Source organism: Scyliorhinus canicula, chromosome 16 (assembly GCF_902713615.1).
Source record: "Scyliorhinus canicula chromosome 16, sScyCan1.1, whole genome shotgun sequence".
In the NCBI taxonomy this organism is placed as follows: Eukaryota; Metazoa; Chordata; class Chondrichthyes; order Carcharhiniformes; family Scyliorhinidae; genus Scyliorhinus; species Scyliorhinus canicula.
Window position 1 is genome coordinate 15,354,889 of NC_052161.1, and position 26,969 is coordinate 15,381,857.

Here is a 26,969-nt window from a genome sequence, read left to right on the forward strand (position 1 = left end):
GAAATGGATGTAGTCTCATGTCTGCTTCTTCATTGCTGAAAAAAAAGAAGCATTTTTCACATTCTTTGTAACTGTGACCATGATAAACTATTCCTTCTCTTCCTACTCCACCCGTCTTCGGCTTTTGACTCAACTGACCTCTCCATCCTCCCCCGATGCTTCTCCTCCTTTATCCTGGTTTGTGGAACTGTTTTAGCATATTAAAATCCTCATTTAAATATGCTGCGTCAGTTTTAAGGTGGATTCTACCTGCTCCTCGGGGGCAATGGGAACCTAACATGAATTAATCAGGGTGGCACTGGCAAGGGGTGGGGGCTGAAAGGAGGTCCCAAAGGGGGCAGGGCCTCTGGCGACCCTATAATGGGATCTCGCTCACTTGGTGCGGGGTTGCGGCGGGAAATGTCTCGATGCCAGCAAGTGCTCCAGAGAAATTGCAGGGACAGCCCCATCAGCTTCATTTTCTAGGAAGTACTTGAGAACGTAAAGGCAGACTCATGAAAAAAAACTGCAGCTCTGAAATTATCTGCTCTCCTGAGTTAATGGATCCTGCAAATAATCTGAATCTCCCCTTTGAAATTGCCTTGACCTGTCAATCAAGACACTTTCAGCAGGCAATGGAGTGTGAAATTGAATGTAAATGATTCAGTTCAAAGCTTTCAGCCTTCCCGCCATACACAGTCTTTGATACTTAGTTTAAAGGGTGCTGAAACTGACTGTGTGAAATCAACTGTATAGGGATAACTTTTGCCTTTATCTCACAGTCTTGAAAACGTTGCGTACTGAAAAAATTTTGAACAGGTCTGGGAGTTCAGATGAGATCACTTGCACTTTATTATGAGAAATAAACCCACGTGTGTGCGTGGGTTTCCTCCGGGTGCTCCGGTTTCCTCCCACAGTCCAAAGATGTGCGGGTTAGGTGGATTGGCCATGCTAAATTGCCCGTAGTGTCCTTAAAAGTAAGGTTAAGGGGGGGTTGTTGGGTTACGGGTACAGGGTGGATACGTGGGTTTGAGTAGGGTGACCATTGTTCGGCACAACATCGAGGGCCGAAGGGCCTGTTCTGTGCTGTACTGTTCTATGTTCTATGTTTTAAAACTTACATTTTTACATACTGACTGACTGTTTAATGGGTTCAAAGGCTGCAGATGAGGAAAGCAGCCAAACAAGCCTAATTCCAGTGCAGGCTCCACTCACCCCCACCTCCCATGAAAGACCCCCTTCAGCACCTGGCGGAAATTGCTGCGAGGGTACTTACCACCTTGCCACTACTGAGAATGTAAGCCACCAGGTTCATGTACCTCAATACTTTCACCAATACATGCCAGTGGGACTCTTGGCTGGGGTTGCTGGAGCATCTCAACTAGCTGGAGAATGTGGTGTCCTGCTCGTAAATGGCATGTAAATATCTTTAATCAGCTATTTGCATGGCCCGGCCAGGTTGGGGCGGGAAGCCCGGCTGGGACATCAGGAAACCCGCTCTGGCTAACTGGGTGGGTACTGAGACTCGCGACGGTCCTGCCACCCGGGGGGGGATCTTGATTTCGGCCTGATGTGGGATTCTGTGGACAATTGCGAATCCCGCATCTGGTGGGAAGACGGAGAAGACCTGGCCATTGTCTTTCGTCCCCACAACATACATCATTCACTATCCACTTTTTCCATGTTTGATAACTGTCTTAAACTGAGTGAAACACCTTTCGCAACCTTGGTGTTGTGGTTGATCCGAAGGTGAATTTTTCCAGTCATATATCTGCATTACCCCCAGGAATGCCGATTACCATTGGGCAACTTTGACCTTTTCTTCACACTTCTGTTATTGAAATTCTTATCCATGCCTTTTCGACCTCCAGGCTTGACTATTCCAATACCCCCCTGGCTTGTCTCCCATCTTCTAACCTGCAGAAACCTGTGCATATCCGGAACTCGGTTACCCACATCTTAACTCACTCTAAATCCCATTGCCCCAACCTCCCCCTTTCACTGACGGCCATTCGACAATGCCTTAATTTTAAAATCATTGGCCAGAGGTTTTCAGCTGTTGAGATTCCCTGTTTTTTAAAATAAATTTAGTGTACCCAATTCATTTTTTTCTGAGTAAGGGGCAATTTAGCGTGGCCAGTCCACCTTACCTGCACACCTTTGGGTTTTGGGGGTGAGACCCAACCAGACACAGGGAGAATGTGCAAACTCCACACGGACAGTGACCCAGGGCCGGGATCGAACCCGGGTCCTCAGCGCCGTGAGGCAGCAGTGCTAACCGTGCTGCGCTAACCTCCGACACTACTACCCCCTGAGATCTCACTGCTCCTCCAATTCTGACCTCTTGCGTAGCCCTGAATTTAATCTGCCAATGGTGATCAAGCCTTCAGCTATCTCAGCCCTAAGCTCTACGTCTTTCCCCTCTTTTAAGATGGTTCTCAAACCCTACGCTCTTTCACCAAGTTTTTGGTCGTCTTTCCTGATTCCTCCTTCTATATAGCTCAGGTTTAAAAATGTGAAAGCAAGTTTTAAATTAACACTGTTCTTCAGCGGTCCAGCTCATTTCACGACATGAAGGGCCATCCAAGTATAATTTGTTGCTATATCCGGGTGAACGCAGTTTTTCTTTACTCTATTTTTTTTAACCTTGGAGGTGTATTCTTCCAGGCCATATTCCCTAATGGAGAATCTAGGATTGTCTCATTATCTAAGCTACAGAGAGGATGTGAAGTAGTTGTGAGGATTGATCTCCCTTTCAAAATGCACGTGGTATTGTCTTCTTCAGCAAAGAGGGTGAGGAGGAGATTCGACAGACACAAAGCACAATCCTAAGGGAACCTCACTAGACGACCAGTACTTCAACTCTTGTCGATATCACATGAATTGTATTGTTGCTTCCACTTATGTGACGAGTCCTTGAGGTGACCCTCCTTTTGACAAGGGTGCTCGTAAATCGTGAGCCAACTTAGAAGAACTTGTTTAAAGCTCCGCATTTGAACTTCTTTCCATTCATGATTGCTTGATCCTAATGTGACTCAGAGTGGCTATAATTACAGTTTAAACAGATATTAATGCCTAACAGTGAACAACATCTATGTAACTGCACTTCCCTCCAACATATCACCTCGCATCACTTCAGAATCGAAGAAAACTGAATAAAGATAAAAGTCCCAGTCAGATAGTCATTGCCTTAAGAAATAGTGATAAATTATTGCCTTCACCAGAACCAGAAGCATTGATTTTTCCTGTGCGTGAGCAATGGCTAATGATAGTCTGCATTGGGAGATATGGAGAGATGAGCACAAATGGGACTGTCAGATAACGAGACAAAGATGTCCTAACTTTATTTCTTTCACTTGTTTTCATTCCTTCTCTCCCAGGTCTGTAATGGGTTTGGACAAGGACCGAGACCTTGTGCACATTGAAGCAAGGAGCACAGACGGATGTGAGTTTTTTCATTAAACAGTGCATTCATGTGCATGGTTGGTTATGATGCAGAGCAAGCAAAATGCCTCAGCTGCAAAGGATACAATGGCGCTGTTCAGTATTCGCCAGGACACAATTAATCCCTGGATTTTCAGTGCGGCTGCGCCACTTATATGTTATTTGCAACTGGCCTTTGATCCTTATGAAGGGAGATCCTGAAGTCGGATTGGTGCAATGATTGCCTTGCATAAGATTGTCTTTAAGTATTTGGTATTCTATGTGTTGGGAAAATTAAGGTAGTTTTAAGGGATTTATATTTGTATTGGTAATATTACAAATAAGGTATAGTTTTTTATGTGTTTAACTTAATGTTTCTGTGCCTGGAAGGGTAAAACCTACAATTAGATTCATGCTGGGCACAGGTACTTATATGTGTGGGGGTTGGTATCAATTCCAGTTGTGATTCTATTGTGCTTAGAGAAGGCTATGGCGTAAAGAGTATATAAACCAGCAGTGGTTGCTTAGAAGCTAGCGCCTTATAAGGCAGAGACGCTTTTAAGTTATAGTTTAGCTGAATTTGGTGGAAGTTGGAGATAGGTAGTGAGAGATGCCAGCTCTCACTCTGTGAGAATCAGTTGGTTTTAGAAGGCTTAAGAAGGAACATTTCTCTTAGCTTTGCTAGAACAAAAGCCATACAATGGTGTCATGGTCAAGTGAACAGATGCCACAAATCTAAAGTCCAGCAAGTTAAGAAAACTAGAGAAATTAAGAGAAGTTTGCAAGAAGTCGGAGTTAACGGAACAGGGAAATTAGGAACCAGAACAGATTACTGTTCTGATCCTTTTTAACCAGTGGGAACAGTTTCTCCCTTCTACTCTATCCAGCTCCCTCACGATTTTGAACATCTCCATCAAATCTCCTCTCCGCCGCCTTCTCTCCAAAGAGAACAGGCCCAGCCTCTCCAATCTAGTTGCGTGCAGATGCTTTGTCACGAACCTGGGATCAAAGCTGTACTGACACTCCAGTGCTGTGCTGAGGGAGTGGCTGCATCATGAGAGATGCTGTCCTGTGAACAAAGAGTTAAAACTGAGGCCCCATCTGCCCAATTAGTGAAATAGAATCTTTTACATCCATTACTTCCAAACCAGGAAGGGACGTTTTGGCCACATTTTCCATCAACATCCATGATTATGTTGCTGTTTCTGGAATCTTGCGGTGCATTCATCAACTGCTGTATTTCCTCCATCACAACATCGGCGAGACTTCAAAATTACTTCACTGGTTGGAAAGTACTTTGAGACATCTGGGCCAGGATTCTCCCTTTTGGTGACTAAGTCCCCACGCCCGCCGGAAAACGGGCGAGAATCACTCCGGACGTTTTCATCGAAAGTCCGGGGTGATTTTCCGTTTTCCAGGGGGGCTAGCAGAGCCCTGGCGTGAGTCCCACAGCTCTGGCTGCCGACGGGGGCCTGCTGTCCGGACCTCGTGGCCGCGAATGCGCACGGCGGCCGCAAGTGGGTCCCCGCATGCGCGCGGCTGCCCACTTCGGCGCGGGCGCCACCAACATGGCGGACCCACACAGTGGGCCCGTGCAGAGTAAGGTAGGTCCCTCCCCCAGATCACGATGGCCCGCCGATCGATGGCCCCCGATCGCGGGCCTGGCCACCGCTGAGGGCCCCCCCGGAGTCAGATTCCCCCCGGCCCCCCACCAGAACCGCCACCACGGCCGCGGCGCCCAGCTCCCGTCGGGGGGTACCAGATGTAAACCATTCCGGCGGGAGTTCGGCTCGGAGAATCCCGGCCCTGATCTTGTAAAAGTACCACATGAATGAAAATCTTTTCTTTCCCTGAGCTGAACTGTTCTCGATGAAGCACTGAAGGCGGAGAATCATATCAGTTTCATCTGTGTTCTAAGATTATCGGTGCCCGAGTTATTTACTGTCCTGAAGCACCATCTCCATCATTTAATCAGCTTTGGCAAGAAATGCCAATTAACAACTTCCATCTGCCTGGCTAACCCAGAGATGCAGAATCAATGCTACCATTCAGTAACTCCTTCCAGTCTTCACTGACCCATGTTTACCTAAACACCCTGGTCAAATAAAGCCAGTAATTTGAGGGGCTCAAGGCAGCTTTACTTCACACTTGCGAAATTGGAGAGGAGACTGACGATAGTGTTCCAGTTCCCCATCTTTACAATACTTCAACCAATTGCCTTGCCCCAGCTGTGATCAAATCAAATACTCGGTTTCCTGCAGGCCTCTCAGAATTCGAACTAACCCAATTTAAGTATAGGTATTGACGTTTGTTGCTCAGTTGTGATATCTACAATTAAATATAAAAAAATGTAAATAATTCAATTTGAATAACTTCAGTCGCTACTGCACTGTCATAAAATACTGAGAAATCTAACTGCATTCTGTCTGCAAACGACAGAGAATGTCAGTGATGAAGGACTAAATGATTAATGGCAAATGATTAATGGTTTTCATGCAATCCTGATACGATACATCAATACCTCATTAGCCCATAGATTTCCGCACTATAAACGTGTATGAATTAGCAGGCCCTGACCACAAAGGGTTGATTTCACTGACGTGGTGTGTGCGATCGTGGCCTGGGGTCTTATTGTTATTGCCCAACCCTCATCCATATCTTTTGTTACTTTCCAGTAAATCTCAGTTCTTTCTCCAGTTAAACTGAGTCGAACCACCAGAGGTTTTCTTCATAACCCGTCACCTAAAGCCCTTCTCCTCATTCATCTCTGCAGCTTTTTGTGGTGCTTCATCAGTAATCTGTGCAATGTTCTGATTTGGAATGCTGTGCCCTGCAGCTTTGACTACGTCTGCCAATTTGCTTTGATAGCTGCCTCACACCAACGTGCTGCTTTTAGCATGATCATCAATGATCACGTCCAAATCATTTGCAATCAGACCCCGAAGAATTCCATTGTTGTCGCCTGATGGCATATTGCCCCCCCCCTCATATGTTTATCAAGCTATCCCTTGAGAGCATCTTTAATAATCACCTCAACCACTGCCTCTGGCAGCGGATTTCACACTCTGGGCACTCTGGATAAAGAGTGTGGTGAGTCCGCAGAATTCCCTGGTGGATTTATTAGTGACTTCCGGCTCTCCATGCAAACTGACCATCACGGACCGAGTGGTTAGCACTGCTGCCTCACAGCGCCAGGGACCGGGGTTCGATTCCAGTCTCGGGTGACTGTCGGTGGAGTTCGCGCTTTCTCCCCGTGTGTGCGTGGGTTTCCTCCGGGTGCTCGGGTTTCCTCCCACAGTCCAAAGATGTGCAGGTTAGGTGTGGTTACAGTGATAGGTCGGGGGAGTGCCTTGTTAGGTACTCCTTTGGAGGATCAGTACTGTAGGGGTTCTATGACACTTTATGATGTACAGTGTGTGGATGACCACATTGTCATTGTCCACTCTGCATCAGATTTGCCAGCCAGTAACATTCGCATCTCACAAGTGCCAGGCAATGACCATCTCCAACAAGTGAGAATCAAACTCTCGCCTCTTGACATTCGACATCATTGTCATCGCTGAATCCCCCACCCGCAACATTCTGGATTTATTATTGACCAGAAACTGAACTGGACAAGCCAGATAAATACTGTGGCTACAAGAACAGGTCAAAGGATCCCTCTGTGACTCCCCAAAGCCTGTCCACTACCTAAAAGTAAGAGTGTGATGCCCCTTCCCTGGATGAGTATAGTTTCAACAACACTCAAAAGGCTCCAAAACAAAGCAGCCACTTGATTGGCAGCCAATCCACAACAATTCGCTCCCTTCACCACCGACGAACAGTGGCAGCCATCTGTACCATCTACAAGATGGACTGCAGGAACTCATCAAGGCACCTGAGACAGCACCTTCCAAACCCACAACCACTACCATCAGGAAGGACAAGGGCAGCAGACACATAAGCAGACCACCACCCCGAAGTTCCCCTCCAGGCCATTCACCATCCTGGCTTGAACTAATATCGCCGTTTCATCACTGTCACTGGGTTAAAATTCAGGAATTCCTCACTAATAGCCCTGCGGGTATGCCAGCACTATGCGGACTGCAGTGGTTCATGAAAGCAGCTCACCAGGGCAATTAGGGATGGGCAATGAATGTTAGATTTGCCAACAAAGCCCACATCTCATGAATTAATTGAAAAAAACCCTTTGGACGTGATTTTCCTGTTACGTCGGGTGCATAGTGGGAAAGGCCACAAATGGGTTTCACGCCAGATGCTGAGCCGCATACAATGCACCCGGCCCGTTACGCCCGATGCAATTAGCATATTCAAATGAGTCATTAATTTCATTTAAATATGCATAGCGGAGGCCGCAGTCTCTGGTATTCCCTGGTCACATCGTCGTGAATTAATACCGGTCTCCACAGACTGAGATCAGATGTGATGACCATGGCAGGAGCTCGGCAGGGGTGCCACGTTGGCACTGCCAGGGTTCCAGGGGCAGTACTCGGGTGCTAAGTTGGCACTGCCAACTGCCAAGTTGGGCCCGTGCTCATAAAAGGGGGGTGATGGGGGATATGAAGGGTGGGGGGTGAATGGAGCAGGCCTGAAACCTTTGGACAGAAGGGGGGGGGGGGGGGGGGCTCAATGGTGGGGACATCCTCAGCAACCCCCTAGCGGGGAATGCTAGCTTGTGGGGGGGGGGGGGGGGGGGGGGGTCAATGCCCCGATGCCTACTGGGATGGATTGGTGTGGGGCCCTTATGTCTGGGTGGTGGCTTGGGTGGGGCGGGTGGGGGGGAGGGGCGGGTGGAGTCCCGCTGACGTTTAGCGATGGTGGGGGTGTTGCCCATGTCTGCAGGGGGTTGCGATGTCTGTGGTTGGCGGGAGGGGGTGTGTAGGGAACCATCAAGCTCACGATGAAATCTGGGGACTCCTTAAAAATGACGCCCTGATCTCTGAAGAGCTGGTCCTGCCGCCGACTTTCATTCCCAATGGGGCGGAGAATCCTGGAAAGCAGGGGGAAGACCAAGGGGATGGAAGCTGGTCCCCAACAAGGCTACAAGTGTCCAGAATGCAGCCAAGGAGGACTAAAAAGCTTATAAAGAGGGAGAAACTAAACGGCGAAGGCAAACTAGCGAGGAATATAAAGAGAGAAGTGAATGTGAACATAGGCCCCTTAGAAAACGAACCTGGGGAGATAGTGATGGGAAACAGGAAACCTGGGGAGATAGTGATGGGAAACAAGGAAAGGTGTTAAAAAGATATTTTTAATCTGTCTTCATAGTGGAAGATACTTTGAACATCCCATGATGCTAAAGAATATGGGAAACAAATTAAATACCATCGCCATCACTAGAGAAGTAGACAAACTAATTCTGGTCAGGGGAGCAGAGCTCATCACAAATGATAGCCTGTGTGACTGTGACATATGTAAACTGATCTTCCTTGTCTTTCTTGACCCCTTTACAGCCTTTGACATGGTTAACCACTGAAAGACTGATCCAATGCCTCTCCACAAGTTGCTTGGCAAGATGGGTCGACACTCATTTGGTTCCATTTTTATGCACCTCGTAGGAGAGAATCACCAATAATGTCCTGTCTCCATGCCCCTGCACCATTCCCTTTGGCGCCCCGCAAGGAATTGTCTTTGGCCTCCTCTTTCTCTTCAGTGCTTTTTGAGGTCCGTCAATGCTGTAGTTCCACTGATTTGAGCGTGCCATTTTGTGTCCTTTGTACTTATTCAAGGTGGAAATGATGACAGTAGGGTGATAGCAGGCTGTTTGGTGAAAGTAGTTCAGTGGGGAACATGGTAACAATTGTTCCAGTGCAACTCGTTCCTGAATAAATATTTTACACTGGTGTTTCCTTTCTATTTTACAGATGCGCAATATATCACCTGCAGAATTCAGAATTGCTCAGATACAACAAGCAGCAGACCCTTCCCAGGGCATATAGATCACAATTCCTTGGTGGTGCAAGATGATTATGTGTTTGCTCAGGTAAAATGGTTGTTTCCACATTGTTGTTCTCACGGCTATGGAGTCGATGGCAGCATCAACTCTAAGATGGCAGATTACAGTCCAGAGTGGGGCTCAAAAAGTTAAGGCCAGTTTCCGTTTAGAATCGTGAAGGAAAACTGGAGGTTGACCGTAAAAAGAAATCATCTGTCACATTTGTAATCCTGTTGAAAACCCGGGAGAGAATCATAGAATCCCTCCAGTGCAGAGGGAGGCCATTCGGCCCATCAGGTTTGCACAGACCCTCCCGAAAGAGCACCCCACCTAGGCCCACGACCCCCGCCCTGTCTCTGTAACCCCGTGCATTGATCATGGCCAATCTACCTCACCGGCACATCTTTGGACTGTGGAAGGAAACCGGAGCACCCGGAGGAAACCCACGGACACACGGGAAGAAGGTCTTTAAAATCATGGAAGCTTTTGGTAGAATCGGCACAGAGAGTATTTCCTCAAGTAAGGAAGAACAAAACTAGGGGTCATCAATGCAAGATAGTGACCGAGAAATTAAGTGGGGAATTCAGAAGGGTCAAAACACAGAGGGCGCGATTCTCCCAAACAGGGAGAAATCGTAAGGCTGGCGTCAAAAACGGGCGGGTTTGACGCCAGCCTCCCCCCTCCCCCCTGACCGGGAACCGATTCTGGTCCCCGGTCGGGGCTAGCATGCCGCGGCCGTGAACTCCGGCATCGCGGGCTTAACGAATTTCGTTAAGCCCGCTTGCCAGAGTTTGCGACGGCTGACGCGTTGCATGACGTCAGCCGCGCATGCGCGGATTGGAAGACTCTAACCCGCGCATGCGCGGATGACGTCATCGCGCATTTGCGCGAAATGCGCGGGCCGGGATGCCCCTCAGCCGCCCCGCGAATTGATACAGCGGGGCGGCGGAAGGACAAAGAGTGCGCGGGAATCGGACCCGCTGCCCGCGATCGGTGCCCACCGATCGCGGGCCCATGGCACCCTTGGCATGGCCGTGGTACTGCCGTGCCAATCGGTGCCATGGTTGCCAAGATCGGGACTTTACGGCCGTTTTTACGAACGGCCAGACCAGGTGTGTTTGACGTTCGTAAAAACGGCCGTAAAGTGCTTGGACTTCGGCCCATCGGCCAGCTGAGAATCGCTGCTGGCCGTAAAAAAACGGCGGCAGCGATTCGTGTCGGGAGTCGGGCGTGGTGGGGGGGAGAATAGCGGGAGGGCATCAGACTAGCGTGGCCGTAAAAATTTACGACCCCCGCTATTCTCCGCACCGTCGTGAGTGCGGAGAATTGCGCCCAGAGAGTTTTAGCAAAACCGGCTAAAACAGAGAGATTGAAGTGAATTGTATTGGCGCATCTAAAGGGAAATAAGATAAGCATGTGATGGAGAAAGATATCGAGGGTTAGGAACATAGAAACATAAAAACTAGTAGCAGAAGTAGGCCATTTGGCTCTTTGAGCTCCACCATTCAGAATGTTCATGGCTGGTCAGCTATCTCACTGCCATATTCCCCGCTTTCTCCCCATACACTTTGATGCCATTAAAATCTTTTAAAAAAGCGATCTATGTCTATATTCAATATATTCAGTAACTTGACCTCCACAGCCTTCTATGGTGGAGAATTCCACAGATTCACCACCCGGAGTGAAGAAGATGTTTCCTCACCTCAGTCCTAAATGGTCTACCTTGATTCCTGAGAACGTGCCCCCGGTTCTCGATTCCCCAACCAGGGAAACATCTTCCCTGCATCTAGTCTGTCCAGTCTTATTCGAATTTTATACGTTTCTTTTATAACCTACCCAGACCTGTTGTGGACAATTGGTTAGCCCTCGTTCCTTGAGGAATATCAGCTCCCCCAATGGGCAGCTGTATAAATAATTAATACTATATATTGTCACAAGTAGGCTTACATTAACACTGCAATGAAGTTACTATGAAAAGCCCCCAGTCGTCACATTCCGGCGACTGTTCGGGTACACAGAGGGAGAATTCAGAATTCTCAGCCGGTACGGGAATTGAACCCACGCTGCTGGCCTTGTTCCTGCGCTGCTGGCATTGTTAGAGCTGACCAATGTGGCACCGGTTGGAGAAGGAACCAGTAGTGAACTACTATTACTGCGTACATATTGTTGTAAATAAAGTTACTTTCTTTTTGAGTCTACAAACTCGTGCTGGATTCTATGTGGCCCTCACAAAAGTTTCAATCAGATCTTCTCTCTCATCTTTCTAAATGCGAGTGAATACAGGCCCAGTCGAACCAACCTCCCCGCATGGCACAGTCCCATTAAACCCTGGTATCGGCCTAGTGAACCTCCGCTGCACTCCCTCCATGGCAAGTATATCCTTTTCTCTCATGGGGAGACTAAACCTGCACACAATACTCCAGCTCTCACCAAGAGCGGTACAACTGCGGTAATTATGCCGAATAAATTGGAGGGGATGAGGCTTGAATGAAGCAAAAAAGCTGGCAGGGAATGGTTGAGCCAAATAGTCGCTTCTGTGCTGTAACTGCGATGTAATTCTGTGTAATATTTCTCATGTACTTCAATCGCCTTTACATTGTCCCTTTAGTTTGCTGATACCTTTCCAACGGAGCAAGAAAGTCATGCCCCTTTAAAACGTCATACAACACTCAGAAGAAATCACACATCCAATTAAGTGTTCATTCATTTGTACCACTAATAAGGACCAGCATTAACTCCCTACACGACTCTCAAGAACACTGTGGTGAATTTTAAGTTCCCGAGTGTCGGGAGCACATACCGTGTTTGTTCAGATCCACGCATTCGACACGACATAGGTACACTTCTTTCCTCCGAGGAGAGAACAGGACTGACTTTGCAATGTTTGTTGTTAACTGAATGTGGCCCGCTGAGGGTTTTCCCCTCTACCTTTGCTGCTCTTCACTCAAGGCAACCGGCACATTGCTGTGGAATTATTCTGAAAGGGACATTTTCTCTGGATTGATTTTTCCCCACCCGTGGGCTTACCTGAAGAGCCAGGGCTGCATTTTACATGCCACTGCCAGGTATGTTTTTGGCAGGAGAGCATGTAAGAAAGGGCGTGTGCCCCCCCCCCCCCCCCCCCCCCCCCGAGCTCTCCCCCTATTATAATGCGAAAGTGTGAGGGCGGAATTGGCAGCTCACCCACCATATTTAAATATATAATCCAGGGTCAATTAGGCATTGTTACCATGCCCGTTCAGCACGTTAGTACGCTGCCCGCACCATAGCACAGTTGGCGAGGGCATTGGGCAAACTAAATTAGTTTTTAATCTCTGCTGTTCTTTGTGAATCGGGAACATGCCTCCCCCAAGATAGAACACCCACTTTCCTCCTCACTGTGTTGAATGTAATATATATGTTATGATAATTCACACTGTCTTTGTAAGCGCAGTAGCGTTATCCAACCACTAGGGGGAGTAGCTCTGGGAGTACTCAGGAACTTGTACTTGGCTCTACCCTTGGCCCCGCCCACGATTCCTCCCCCTAGTGCTGCTGTATAAATACCCTTGTCCAGAGTCAGCCTGAGTTCACTAAGAGTTCATCAACAGGTAACAGGCTGGCTCGGAAGTAAGTCAATTAAAGCCTAGATTCATATCGGAAACACGTGTCTGGTGAATTGATGGTTCCATCACTCACCACCTGCTGTTTTAAGCACACCCCTCCTCACCCTCCCTAACCTAACCCTAACTATTCCTGTTAAAGATTCCGGACTTACCTGTTTCCCACTGATCCATTGATTCTTCTTCTGCTCCCTCACTGCATTCCCGGCAGCGCTAACTAATGTGCTCTTGGTGCTGCTGGGACTGGTGAAGTTGCCAGGTGTGATTCACCCGCAGCTCGAGAGGGTGGGACTTCCTCCCCAGGGAGGTGCCGGGCGTGATTGACCCGCAGCTCGAGAGGGTGGGACTTCCTCCCCAGGGAGGTGCGGGAGTCCCACGCTGACCCTGTTCAGCCCAGCCACAGTGCTTTATGGTGGTGGGTCTAGCCACCGTGAAGTCGGTCGCTTCCACGTCATCAAGGCAGTGCCACCCTGGCACTGTAGCAGTGCCACCTGGGCTCATCCAGGGTGCCCAGCTTTCACTGCCAGGAGCACCAGAAGTGGCTTGCCCTTGTGAGGTGGGGTGAGGGGGGCCCGAGGACCCCCTCATGGGTAAGTTGGGGTGGTGGGGGAGTTCGGAGACTGTGGTGGGGTGTTCAGAGATCGGGTCACCCTGATCTCTTCCTGCACTAGCGAGTGGAACCCTTACAGAAAATGGGACTAAGTGCGTCCTCAGTGCGGCGTTCCTCGTGGAGGGCCAGAAACGAAGCAGAGGCCCATTTTTATTTTTTATTAAGGGGCAATTTAGCCTGGCCAATCCACCTACCCAGCACATCTTGGGGGTGCGACCCGCGTAGAAATGGGGAGAACTTGCAAACTCCATAAGGACAGTGACCCGGGGCCGGGACCAAACCTTAGTGCCGTGAGGCAGCAGTGCTAACCACTGCGCCACCGTGCCGCCCTGTAGAGTCCCATTTAAGAGAGGGGTCGTTGCCAGCGGAGGGAAACACCCGGCTAAATGAGCCCGACACGGGACTCTGTTTCATTTCCGTTAAATCGTACCCACTCTGTATTGCACTGTGGTTGCATGCCGCACTCAGATACCCAAACGCTATATCTGACACCATGGGCGCGATTCTCCCAACGGGTGACTGAGTGCCGACGCCGGAGTGAAACCTGGAGTGTTCTCTACCCCCCCCCCCCCCCCCCCCCCGGGGGCTAGGAGCGGTGGCACGTGAATCCCGAGCGCCTGGCCTTGTGCTTGCGTCAAAGCGGCGCGCCGGGAATGACGTGGCCAGCGGCGCCAAAGTGACGTCAGCCGGGCATGCGTAGGTTGGCCGGCTCCAACCCGCGCATGCGCGATTGCCATCTTCCCCTCCACTGCCCCGCAAGACATGGCGGCTTGATCTTGCGGGGCGGCGGAGGGAAAAGAGTGCGTCGTTTACAGACGCTGGCCCGATGATCGGTGAGCACCGATCGCGGGCCAGACATCTGCTGAGCACGCCCGTGGTGCTCGATCCTCACTCCGCCCCCCACAGGCCCCACACTCACCTGTCGCGCGCTGTTCACACCGGCAGCGACCAGGTGTGGTTGGCGCCGGGGTGAACCGGTCGGATTCGGCGGGCCGCTCAGCCCATCCGGGCCGGAGAATTGCTGGTCGCCGTGAGAAACGGCGAGCGGCGATTCTCCGAGCGGCCTGTCGAGAAACGCGACACGCCATTTTTGGAGGGGTGGGAGAATCACGAGGGGTGCCAAGGTGGCGTGGTGTGATTCGCCCGACCCTCCCGTGATTCTACCACCCAGCGTGGGGTGCGGAGAATCGCGCCCCATGTGAGCGCAGCTGAGAATACGAGTGGTCACAAACGTTCACGTCACCACTTAATGAGCCTGTTTCCCAGCACCACCCTGCCCCCTGACCATTTTCCTAGAGGTGGAATAGGGGTAAGAAGGGCCACCTACTGCTTACCAATTGAGAGGCGCAATTGGCCTCAATTGACCAATTACAGAGGAGGACTGAAAATTGCCAGACGTAGCCCATGACAACTATGCTGACTGTCTGAATGTGGCTTGTTGGCAGCTGACCACAAGGCCAGCACTCTAGCTGGGCTTTGAGGCCCTCCCCGCCTGCCTGGCTTAAACTGTGGCCACCCACTGCCCTGTGGAGGGTTTCTCCACAATAGTAACCTGGCTGCTATTAAAACAATTTTTTTAATTTAAAAGTTTAAAAGGTTGGTCAGAAGGCATCTAAAAATGGAGGCTCTCTCTTTTCTTCTATGTGAACGGCCGGCTGCAGCTCCTTCAGTGCCAGGAAGCCTCCTCATAGCTCTCCAACTTCAAGAACCCACCAGCCATCTTTAATCATCCCTACTATTGAAGTAAAATCACTGCCGGCCTGCTGTTTCCCATACAGTGCAGGGTGTGATCCCTGTTTGGCCCTGGCATCAGGGTTCCAACCCAAAAACCTGCCCTCCATTGCAATTCTGAAGGAAAGCTCCATGATTAGTGGGGCAGGCTTTTAGACGCCCTTTTAAACATGGCCCCATCAGTTGCTGTAAAAAGCCCCGTGGGTAAAATTGCTCGAACAGGGACATTCTCCCTGGTGCCCTGGCCAACATTCAGCCCTCAAACAAAATAGATCTGGCTGGAATGTTGGCTGTCCACTAGGGGCCGAGAATCAAGAGCGCGTGCCTCCACCAGACAAGGCCTGGGGCCAACTCAAACCTCCAGCCTCGTTGCAATAGATTTAGCAAGTCGCCAATCCCTGCCGCACCTCCACAGGCTGAAAAATGACCTGACTCAAAATTGACAAGGAGATGTTATCCTCCCAAATTAGCCCTCGATTCCCCCATTTTCTGTCCATGATACAGAACGCTGCAAGAACCAATATCTAGCCCATTAACAGACCTTTTAACAAATGCTGTTTGCAGATCCTCGCTGACCACAAATTGGCTCCAAAACACCATTAATTTCTCGGCTGTGCAGGATTTTGAGATATCCGTCAGAGAGATAAAACATTAGAGAAATGCAAATCTTTTTCCAGTGCATAGCCAGGTGTTGAATAAAAGCAGATGTTATGTCGGCTGCATACATATGGAACAAGCTTTCCCTGCCCAGTGATAATTAATCTTTCCTTGGAAAGTATTCGAAATTCTCTTGTGCTAGATCATTTGATTGATCAAGAGACTGGGCTGGGAATATCCACTGATCTTGTTGTGTAACCAAGCCCTCGTAGTGCTCGGGTTTGCTGGATGTCCATACCTTTCCCTAGTCTTCATTTGAGACCTCCTTACCATGGCAAACCTGCGATTCATTCTTATAACGTCTAATTTTGAAGTTTGCCATCAGAACATTACCGGGTGCAGAATCAGAGAATTTACAGTGCAGAAGGAGGCCACCCGGCCCATCGAATCTGCACCGGCCCCTGGAAAGAGCACCCCACTCAAGCCCACACCTCCAACCTAGCCCCATAACCCAGTAACCCCACCTAACCTTTTTGGATACTGAGGGCAATTTAGCCGTGGCCAATCCACCTCACCTGCACATCTTTGGACTGTGGGAGGAAACCGGAGCACCCGGAGGAAACCCACGCAGACACGGGGAGAACGTGCAGACTCCGCAAAGTCAGTGACCCAAGCCGGGACTCGAACCTGGGATCCTGGAGCTGTGAAGCAACAGTGCTAACCGCTGTGCTACCGTCAAGTGGACCGCACACCCATTGCAGAACCCAGCTGAATTTTATGCCCTCTGCGGTTGTGTTCACTTTCAGGTTCCCGTCATCTCCCTCAGGGGAGATGCTGGCATAGTGGTAACATCACTAGATAAGTCATTTAGCGGCCCAGGCTAAGGCTCTGGGGGCACGGGTTCAAATCCCATCAGAGCAGCTGGTGGATTTTACAATTCAGTGAAAACTCTCATCGATTGTTGCAAAAGCCCATCTTTTAGGAAAGGGAGTCTTCCATCCTTCCTTTGTCTGGTCTATTGTGACTCCAATGACACATACATAGGGGCTGGTTTAGCACACTGGGCTAAATCGCTGGCTTTGAAAGCAGACCAAGGCAGGCCAGCAGCACGGTTCGATTCCCGTACCAGCCTCCCCGAACAGGCGCCGGATTGTGGCGACTCGGGGCTTTTCACAGTAACTTCATTGAAGCCTACTCGTGACAATAAGCGATTTTCATTTCATTTTTCATTTCACACACCTTCCCCCTCGAATGACCCAGCAAACTGCTCAGTTCAAGGGTAATTAAGAATGGGCAAAATGTTGGGCCTGCTGGTGACAACCACATCCCATGGAAGAATAGATGAGAAATAAAAACCTAAGTGGTCAAACAGTCCTTACCAATCAAGCGTGCAAACTTGTAACAGTCCTTTATTCATACATAAGAAACCCGAATACACCCAAAAACAGAAGGTCTTTTCAATGCCGATACAGGCCGGAATACAAGGATGGGAGTCACTGATCCCGCTGGCAGCACAGCCCCACCCATAGGGTTTCCCGGCGGCATGGGGTGGCTTCTATGGGAATTCCCACTGACAAGGGGCGGGAAGAGAGAATCCCGCCACCAGCGAATGGCGCGCTGCCGAAAACACACGGCTACGTGACCGGAGAATGCAGCCCACAATTAATTTGTATCTTAATAAAACAATATAACTTTATACTACAGGTGTAATAAATATTAACAGGAAAAGGTAGGGTGAGAGAGAGTTGGAAAATGGAGAAATAACCAAGTATGTGTATTCTTACTGCCAGCCGAGGCTTAGGCTGCTGTCATGTAAGTAGGCCGAGGCCTGCCGAGTATCTGGTAGATCTGAAAACTAAAAATTCGGCTACCATGTCAACTGCGGTCAGCTAACACAGACCGAAGATAAACTCTGAAACCAGCCTGGTCTCAATGGCACAAGCCAATATTGGACACTGCAACCAGCCATCAGGGGAACCAGCCTCAAAGTGGTTTGTTAAGTCGAATACAACGGGACGATTTTACTTTCGACAAACAATGGTGAGCCAAGGGAGTTTGGGCCAGTGGGAAAAGTGTGAAAAATCCGAATGCTGAACTGCAACCTATCCAAATCTTACTGCAACGGAGGCAGGATGTGGGCAGGTGACCATTTGGCTCTCAGACGGTGGGTTGGCAGTTTTCAAATATTATTGTGAAGCTGAGCGCTTTATATTTATCCACCATTTTTAAATGAACGCTGGGTGGCTACATATCCTGAACCTCAGCAAACCCAACAACTGAAGGGAGGCAAAGATCGTTGAATCCAGGGGGTAGGTCCTTTTTCATAAGGGTGACCAACTGTCCCGTGATTCAAGGGAATGGCGTTTAATTTGACTGTTTTGTGTCCCTTAAGGGGCACCTTTTGCCTGAGGCAGTCTGTGAGGGAGTGATTCTGGGAGTCTGCGGAGTGAGTTTGAGGGATTCGAGGTGGGACTGTAAGTGAGTGTGTTGGCCAGCAGGGAGATGACAATGCCGCGACTCAACAAGATAAGCTGAACATTTTAGTGGATTTCAACCCTCTGCTCAAGTTATTATAGTAAGAAGTCTTACAACACCAGGTTAAAGTCCAACAGTTTTGTTTCAAACACTAGCTTTACTGTGATTTCTTACTGTGCTCACCCCAGTCCAATGCCGGCATCTCCACATCAAGTTATTATAGTTTCAAGACCAACTACCCCCCTCATCCCCTCTCACGGAAGCGTAACAAACATTTACCCCTCTCACCGTCACCACCATTCCCTCTCCATCTTATGGTCAAAATGTCCCTTATTTTATATCAGAAGCGGTGGTCACCCAGCTTTCCATCTACCTACTGATGTCTAAAGATGTGCAGGTTCGGCGGATTGGCCATGCTAAATTGTCCCTTAGTGTCCAAAAGGGTGGGGTGGGGTTACTGGGTTACGGGGGTAGGGTGTGAGCTTGGGTAGGGTGCTCTTTCTAAGGGCTGGTGCAGACTCAATGGGCCTAATGGCCTCCTTCTGCTCTGTAAATTCTATGACACTGGACCCAGGGTACATGGCTCATAATCTAACACTTCCCAAGCCTTGTGATTCCCAGGAAACTCAAACTTCCACCCCCCTCCCCATCCCTCCCCCCAACTCCACCCCCCTCCCCACCCCTCCCCCCAACTCCACCAACCTCCATTACAAGGAGAGCAAAGATTAACCCCCCCCCCCCCCCCTCCCCCCAGTACCCTGTTTCTACGTACCAGCCTCTGGAATTGCATTTAACTAACAAAGGGGAATGGAACAATTAGCAAAGCTTGCACACACAGCTCGCTGGGTAATCAATGCTGCACTGATCAGGGTTTTCATATTTTATGCATGATTCCTGATCCAGCCCACACTTTAGTTAATTCACTTCATTTCTCAGGAAAGTGAATAATAATTGCATCAAATATTTACTTTTCGAAAAGACAATAATTTGTTCTGGTGGATCCTGTATTTATCGAGAGATTAATGTCATTCACTCATGAATCATTCATGGCAGTGTTAGCTTGGATCTGTAGTGTAACATTCAGGTTCAATCAAAAAGAAATACAGCTCCGATGTTATCAGTGCAGGGATACAGGGCATTTTATTCGGAAGCATCGGGCGAGGAGGGAGAATATGACATAAGGTTGGGAGCAGCGCTAGACGTAAAAGAAGCCATCTTCAGTCAGCTCGACACATACCTCTGAAAGTGACCAGCTCCTGGGTTAAAGGGAAGTTTGTACACTTGTGCACTTTCCCTTGAGGACGATAGTGAACCAGATGGGTTTTTACAACAATTGATGATAGCCTTATGGTCAAGATCACTGAGATTAGCTTTCAATTCCAGACATTTTCTATTAACTGAATTTAAGTTCCACCCATGGTGGGGTTTGAACCTGTGAAATCACGAGCCTGGGCCCTTGGATTGCTAGTCCAATGACATTAACACAATGCCTCTGTCCCCTCTTGAAATTTTGAGACCAGTATTTTGGGCAAAGGTTTAAGGGTCAACTTTTACACAAATAATATTTATTTATTGGGATTGACACACATGCTTAATTTGATGCCTGCATGTGGATTGGCTGGTCACTCTAGATCAGTTCACTGATTGGGCAGCTACCCCTGCCCTGTTGCTATGACGCAGATGGGTATACCCCAGCAAGGTTGGGTTTGCAGCAGTCAGACAGGTTGCGCCTGCTCAGTCTGAGCCCTGGGGAGGTGGGGTATGATTAGCAGATCATTCAGTTACGATTGTACCTCTTCGGGGAGCATTGTGTGGTTTGGGCTGTCTGTGATAATGATGTTAGCAGAGCATCAGGTCAAGTTGCTGCCAGCAGACAAGCTGATCGACACCAGGGCGATCCTGAGTAGGGTCTCCTATCTGCCACCTTTCATTGGTGGGTTTGTGAGGGAGCTCCCAAGGATAGCGGGGCGACAACAGCAAATTACTGCGGATGCTGGAATCTGAAACCAAAGAGAACATGCTGGAAAATCCCAGTAGGTTTGGCAGCATTTATAGGGAGAGAAAAGAGCTAGTCCCAGGTTCAATTCCGGCTTGGGTCACTGTCTGTGCGGAGTCTGCACATCCTCTCCGTGTGTGAGTGGGTTTCCTCCGGGTGCTCCGGTTTCCTCCCACAGCCCAAAGATGTACAGGTTAGGTGGATTGGCCATGCTAAATTGCCCTTAGTGTCCTAAATTGCCCTTAGTATTGGGTGGGGTTACTGGGTTATGGGGATAGGGTGGAGGTGTGGGGTTGGGTACGCTGCTCTTTCCAGGAGCTGGTGCAGACTCGATGGGCTGAATGGCCTCCTTCTGCACTGTAAATTCTATGAAATTCTATGAGTCCAATGACTCTTTGTCAAAGCTAACAGACAGAGAAAGTGGGAAATATTTATATTGTGAAGTGAGAATGAAAGATGAGTCATAGCCACAGAAGCCCAGGGAAACGGGGTGCTAATAGCCACAGAAACCAAGGGAAAAGAGTGCTCATGGCAGTAATCACCATTGGCATCGTTTTGTTTCTGTGCTTTGTATAGCAATATGCGAAGTGGCAATAATCAATTGCATTGCTAATTATTTGACCTGTTTGTAAAGCTCTGGCAAATGCACACCCCTACCCATCCCCTTTTCTGTTGTCCTTTTCTGTTTTTTGCTTCAATTCACAACTGAAAGCAGTGATTCGAAGTGGAGCAGCTGCCACTTCCAGCATATGAATATTTTAATTCGGAAACTACACGATTCAGTAACTTGTCTATAAGGAAAACTATCATCTGACTGGGCCAATGTTATTCACAAGTGGTCCGGGCCCTCAGCTCTGCAAGCCCCCTTTCCACATCTCTTTGCCTCTCCATTCTGTGGCCTGTCAATTAAAAGCTGCCTCAATGACTAAATGTTTGGTCACCTGTCGTAATATCTCCCTATTTGATTGGTGTCACTTTTAAACTGATGACCCTCAGCTGAAGCACCTTTTTACTCACTTTAAACAAGCTACATAAAATGCACATTGCTTTAAGTTGAGTTCCCAGTGTTGCATGTGAACACAGTCAATATTTCTATCTAACCAACGTATATGATCACATTTTTTTTCCAAAAATTTAGAGTACCCAATTCATTTTTTCCAATTAAGGGGCAATTGAGCATGGCCAATCTACCTAACCTGCACATCTTTGGGTTGTGGGGGTGAAACCCACGCAAACACGGGGAGAATTTGCAAACTCCACGGACAGTGATCCAGAGCCGGGATCGAACCTGGGACCTCGGCGCCGTGAGGCAGCAATGCTAACCACTGCGCCACCATGCTGTCCTGTGATTAAATATTATTGTTAGATTATCAAACTTTTTCCGAATTATCTTACCGTTAGTCGCCTTTGACAATATTTACTGTTCTCTCAAGATGTTGGTAAACCTCCTGGTGTGTTAGAAGGTTTTGGATCAATTGGGCGGGATTCTCCGACACACGGCCGGGTTGGAGAATTCCCGGGGGGTGGTGCAAATCCCGCCCGACCGCCGGCTGCCGTATTCTCCGGTGCCGTTTTTCAGGCAGGAACGGGATTCCCGCCAGGGGGCCCCGATGGGCCGAGCGGCCATCTGTTTTTGGCCAGTCCCACCGGTGTGGGTTACTCAGGGGTCACACGGTGGGACCTGGCAGCTGAGTATGCGTGGACGGTCCTTGGGCGGGCGTGGGGGTATCCGACTCCGGGGCCTGGCCTGCGATCGGGGCCCATCGATCTGCGGGCGGGCTTGTTCCGTGGAAGCACTTCCTTCTTCCACGCTGGCCCCTGTAGGGCTACGCCATGACCGGCACAGAGAAGAGAACCCACTGCGCTTGCGCCAAAATACACCGGCCAGCCGGCGCATGCGTGGAATCGCGCCGGTGGTTCATGCATGCGCGAGATCACGACGGTCCTTCGGCGCATGCACAAACTCGCTCCGTCCCTTCGGTGCCAGCTGGAAAGGCGGCAACCCCTCTGACATCCACCTAGCCCCCGAAAGTGTGGCAAATTCCGCACTTTCGGGGGCTGTTGACGCCGGAGTGGTTGGCACCGGTTCTCCCGCCGGCCTGGGGACTTAGTCCCCAGAAGGGAGAATCCCAGCCATTGACTTTGTTCAACTCAATCACGTTTGCTACTCTTGCTCCATGTAAATGGGGACTTTGCTATAATAGATTGCATTTGAAAGGAAGCAGCATGTGAACATTGCATGTGACTTGCTTAATTCTGAGAAAAAAAAATCAAAGATATTTTATTGGGCGCGATTCTCCGCCCCCCACGACGGGTCGGAGAATAGCGGGAGGGCCTTCCCGACATTTTTCCCGTCCTCCCGCTATTCTCCCCCCCCCCACGGCCGCCCCACGACACGAATCGCTGCTCGCCGTTTTTTTACGGCGAGCAGCGATTCTCCCCTATCCGATGGGCCGATTTCCCAGGCCTTTACGGCCGTTTTCACGAACTCCAACACACCTGCTCTCACAGTTCGTGAAAACGGCTGCAAAGTGCCGTTCTCGAGAACCATGGCACTGATTGGCACGGCCGCACCACAGCCGTGCCAAGGGTGGCATGGGCCCGCGATCGGTGCCCACCGATCGCGGGCAGCGGGTCCGAACCCCCGCGCACTCTTTATTCCTCCGCCGCCCCGCTGGATCAGTCCACGGGGCGGCTGAGGGGCATAACAGCCCGCGCATGCGCGGGTTTCACGCATATGCGTGATGACGTAATCCGCGCATGCGCGGGTTGGAGCCGTCCAATCCGCGCATGCGCGGCTGACGTCATCGTGCGCGTCAGCCGCCGTTACCTTTGGCGAAGTTCGCTAAGCCTGCGATGCTGGGGTTCATGGGGCCCCGCTGCTAGCCCCGACCGGGGAGCAGAATCGGGTCCCGGGAGGGGGCGCGGAGGCTGCCGTGAAACACGGCCAGTTTCACGGCAGCCTTCACGACTCTCCGCATTTGCGGAGAATCGCGCCCATTGTTTGTGAACTTTCCAAAGCTGTGGTCTGTGGGTTCATTGAAAATGAGAACAGGTAAAGTCTTATTGAACACAAACCTCAATTCAATCAATTGTCGCTTAGACTTGGAGCCCAAACAAATTCCTGGTTGTCCAGCATTGTTGGAGATCCAAATTGTTTCAACAAAAATCAATCATACCAATTTATCTTTTATCTCACCCAATTTTTATTTGCCATTGATTCTAATGTTTCTTCCTATCAAACAGAGAACTGGCTTGTGCACCTTACTTCTTTGCCTTGTTTATTATGATCAGTTATGTTCCCAGTTCATAGAACATAGAACATACAGGGCAGAAGGAGGCCATTTGGCCCATCGAGTCTGCACCGAACCACTTAAGCCCTCACTTCCACCCTATCCCCGAAACACAATAACCCCACCTAAAGTTCTTTGTCTTTTCAACGTTTCCTCAGAGCACTCCGGTTTCCTCCCACAAGTCCCGAAAGACAAGTTCCGGCGTACCGGAACAGGCGCCGGAGTGTGGCGACTAGGGAATTTTCACAGTAGCTTCATTGCAGTGTTAATGTAAGCCTACTTGTGACACTCAGAAACATTATTATTAATATAGATTATTCTAAATGATGGATGCAAGTGGAATGAGGAAGAGGGATTGTGCTCATAGAATTAGTCCTTCACGATGATGTGAAGGCCTGTTGCTCATGAATCATTGGTTTAGCTCGGGGCTAAATCGCTGGCTTTGAAAGCAGACCAAGGCAGGCCAGCAGCACAGTTCAATTTCCGTACCAGCCTCCCTGAACAGGCGCCGGAATGTGGCGACTAGGGGCTTTTCACAGTAACTTCATTTGAAGCCTACTCGTGACAATAAGCGATTTTCATTTCATTCATAGACATTGCCATTCTTCTATAGTCCAAAAATCAAAAGGAAATACGTTTTGGGTGCAATCAGTACCACAATCCAGCCTATTTTGCCAGAATCCACCAATAATGCCAACACAGAACTTGAATCTGAAGGACAGAAGAAGGTTTATTGATTCAATAGTCAGGAGAGATGGGAGAATTAAGGTGTAAGGGTGAAAGCAACAGTGTATGTGGAAGAGGGTGAGGATGTGCATGTTCCAATTGCAAAGCTGTTGCGCCATTGCTATGTGTTCTGTAAAGTTCAGAAGGTGCATTGATTGAGGAGTAGGAGGAAAGCACTGGAAGTTATTGAGAAGCGGCAGGAATAAAATCAGTAAGCTTGGCCGTATGTCAGGAAGCCGGCTTCACTATGTAGCTGTCTGATACTTAATGCTAGCACCAGGTAGTCGGGCGGCCATTCCCTGCAACAATTGGGCACATTGACACTCACCTGATCTCCAGCACTTCCTCCCCTCCAGCTGCCAGTTGTGGATTCTCTGCATTGCCCTGTTGTTATGTACTCTCTTCTCCTGTAAGAAGAGAAATAGATCTTTCAGGGAGGGTAATGAAATGCGTTTACCCTGTGGTCCTGTGTCTTCAAGAGATATTAACAAGATGTTACTATAAACTAGTTGGGCAATGTGTCATGTGATCCAGTCTTTGCTTTACTTTTGCTCTGAGCAGAGCACACACACACACATCTGATGCCTTCAAGTTTTATACTGATATATAATTGTTCTCATGCAATAGTCTTAATAAATGAACCCACAACATGTTTACCCTTAAGAGTATTGGTGCCTTTTGTCCTGTACAGTAAATAGGCCCAAGGTATTATATCATTATAATAATACAAGGTTTTGATTTGTGGTGATTAGACAAGTGGCAGCAAGATTAAGTACAGGTATGACACGGTGAACACTTTACATCGTGCCACACGACATGAGAAGATGGTCAATGTTTTGGTTCGACCGCCAAAAAGGCGCAGATGGAGAGGATTTGTTGAGGGTGACTTTGGGGTGAGGAAGAGGTATGACGTTTCAGAAGGATGAGTGAGTGTCAGTGGTGAAGGGACATATGGGGATGTGTAGAAGTGCACAGAGAGAGAGGGGGATGGGTAAATGAGTGATGTGCCGCAGTCGCCTTGAGAAGGCAGAGTGAGGGGGATGGAGTGATATGTCACAGAGTGACAGAATTGTTATGGCACAGGAGGCAGCCATTTGGCACATCGTGTCTGCACCGGCTCTCCGAATGAGCATCATGACTTTGTGCCGTTCCCTTGCCATTTCCCTGCACATTGTTCCTATTCAGCTAAGGGTGGCACAGTAGTTAGCATGACAAATTGACCCTTAGTGTCCAAATACTTTAGCTGCGGCTACTGGATTACGGTGGAGGCATGGGCTTAAGTAAGGTGATCTTTGCGAAGGCTGGTGTAGATTCGATGGGCCGATTGGCCTCCTTCTTCTCTATAAATTCTACGATTCTATGAATTGCTGAATGCCCTCTGGAATGCTTCAACTGAACCTGCCTCCATCACACTTTCCAGGCCGTGCATTCCAGACCCCAACCACTCGCTGTGTCAAAACGTTTTTTTCTCACATCGCATTTTCTTCTTTTGCAAATCACTTTAGACCTGTGCCCTCTCGGTCTTGATCATTTTCACCAGCGGGAGTAGTTTCTCCCTATCTACTCTGATTTGGAACATTTCTATCAAATCTCTTCTCAGCCTACTTCCCTCCAAGGAAAACAGCCCTGACCTCTCCAATCTATTCCCATCACTGAAGTTTCTCATCCCTGGAACCATTCCTCAGAACCTCCTCTGCAGTTTCTCCAATGTGTTCACATCCTTCCTATAGTGTGACACCCAGTACTGAACACAATATTCCAGCTGAGGTCTAACTAGTGCCTTGCACAAGTTCAGCAGAACCTCTTTGCACTTGTACTCTATGCCCACATTAAAAAAGCCCAGAATAGTATATGCTTTATTAAGTGCTCTCCAGCTGTCCTGTCACTTTCTTTGATCTATCCACATATACACCCAGGTCATACACTCAGGATGTGAGTGAACATACCCCTGATCTTACCCTCTCTGCCCTGGTTAGGTATGAAAGTGCGTCATACTTTACTTCCAGGAGGGTGGTACCATGCTGCTGTTACTGACCTTCACAGCAACCTCCAACCACATCTTCTTTATCTAAGCAGCCTTCTTCTTCCTCCTGTGACTGAGAAGCAACATCAGTTCGTTCTGGGCCCTCACAGCCCACAACAGCACATCCAGGGAGGCATTGGTGAAGTGGGGTGTAGCCTTTGTTTGTCTTAACTCTAGCGCAAAACTTCTTTCTCCCTGAAATGAAAATGAAAATCGCTTATTGTCACAAGTAGGCTTCAATTAAGTTATTGTGAAAAGCCCCTAGTCGCCACATTCCGGCGCCTGTCCGGGGAGGCTGGTACGGGAATTGAACCATGCTGCTGGCCTGCTTGAAAAGCCAGCGATTTAGCTCAGTGAGCTAAACCAGCCCCTTCATATCAACTGCAGTTGCTTCTTCCTTACATGTTTGGTGTGTCCCTTTAGACAGCGGAGTTGAATTTGCAGGTGGTCATCATTGCACACACTGGTGGTAATTGGATGCAAAGCCCATAAATCGGACGTTAATTAAGTGGCTGTGTTTTGCAACCACAAACATACTGCACACGCTTCGATCTGCCAAGCGGGCCTCTATTCCCAGCA

At 49.1% G+C, this 26,969-nt stretch overlaps 1 protein-coding gene across 4 annotated transcripts in view; it reads left to right on the forward strand.

Moving 5' to 3' along the window:
• Positions 1-26,969, forward strand: part of LOC119979442 (VPS10 domain-containing receptor SorCS1-like) — a 1,177,426-nt gene that overhangs the window by 914,873 nt on the left and 235,584 nt on the right. For all 4 annotated transcript variants that reach the window (XR_005463722.1, XM_038821670.1, XM_038821672.1 and 1 more), the window contains exons 6-7: positions 3,360-3,424; positions 9,267-9,385. Coding sequence is in view for 3 of the 4 variants with exons in the window: in XM_038821670.1 (XP_038677598.1) it covers positions 3,360-3,424; positions 9,267-9,385 (184 nt within the window). In the remaining variant the exon portion in view is untranslated. The remainder of the gene's footprint in view (positions 1-3,359; positions 3,425-9,266; positions 9,386-26,969) is intronic.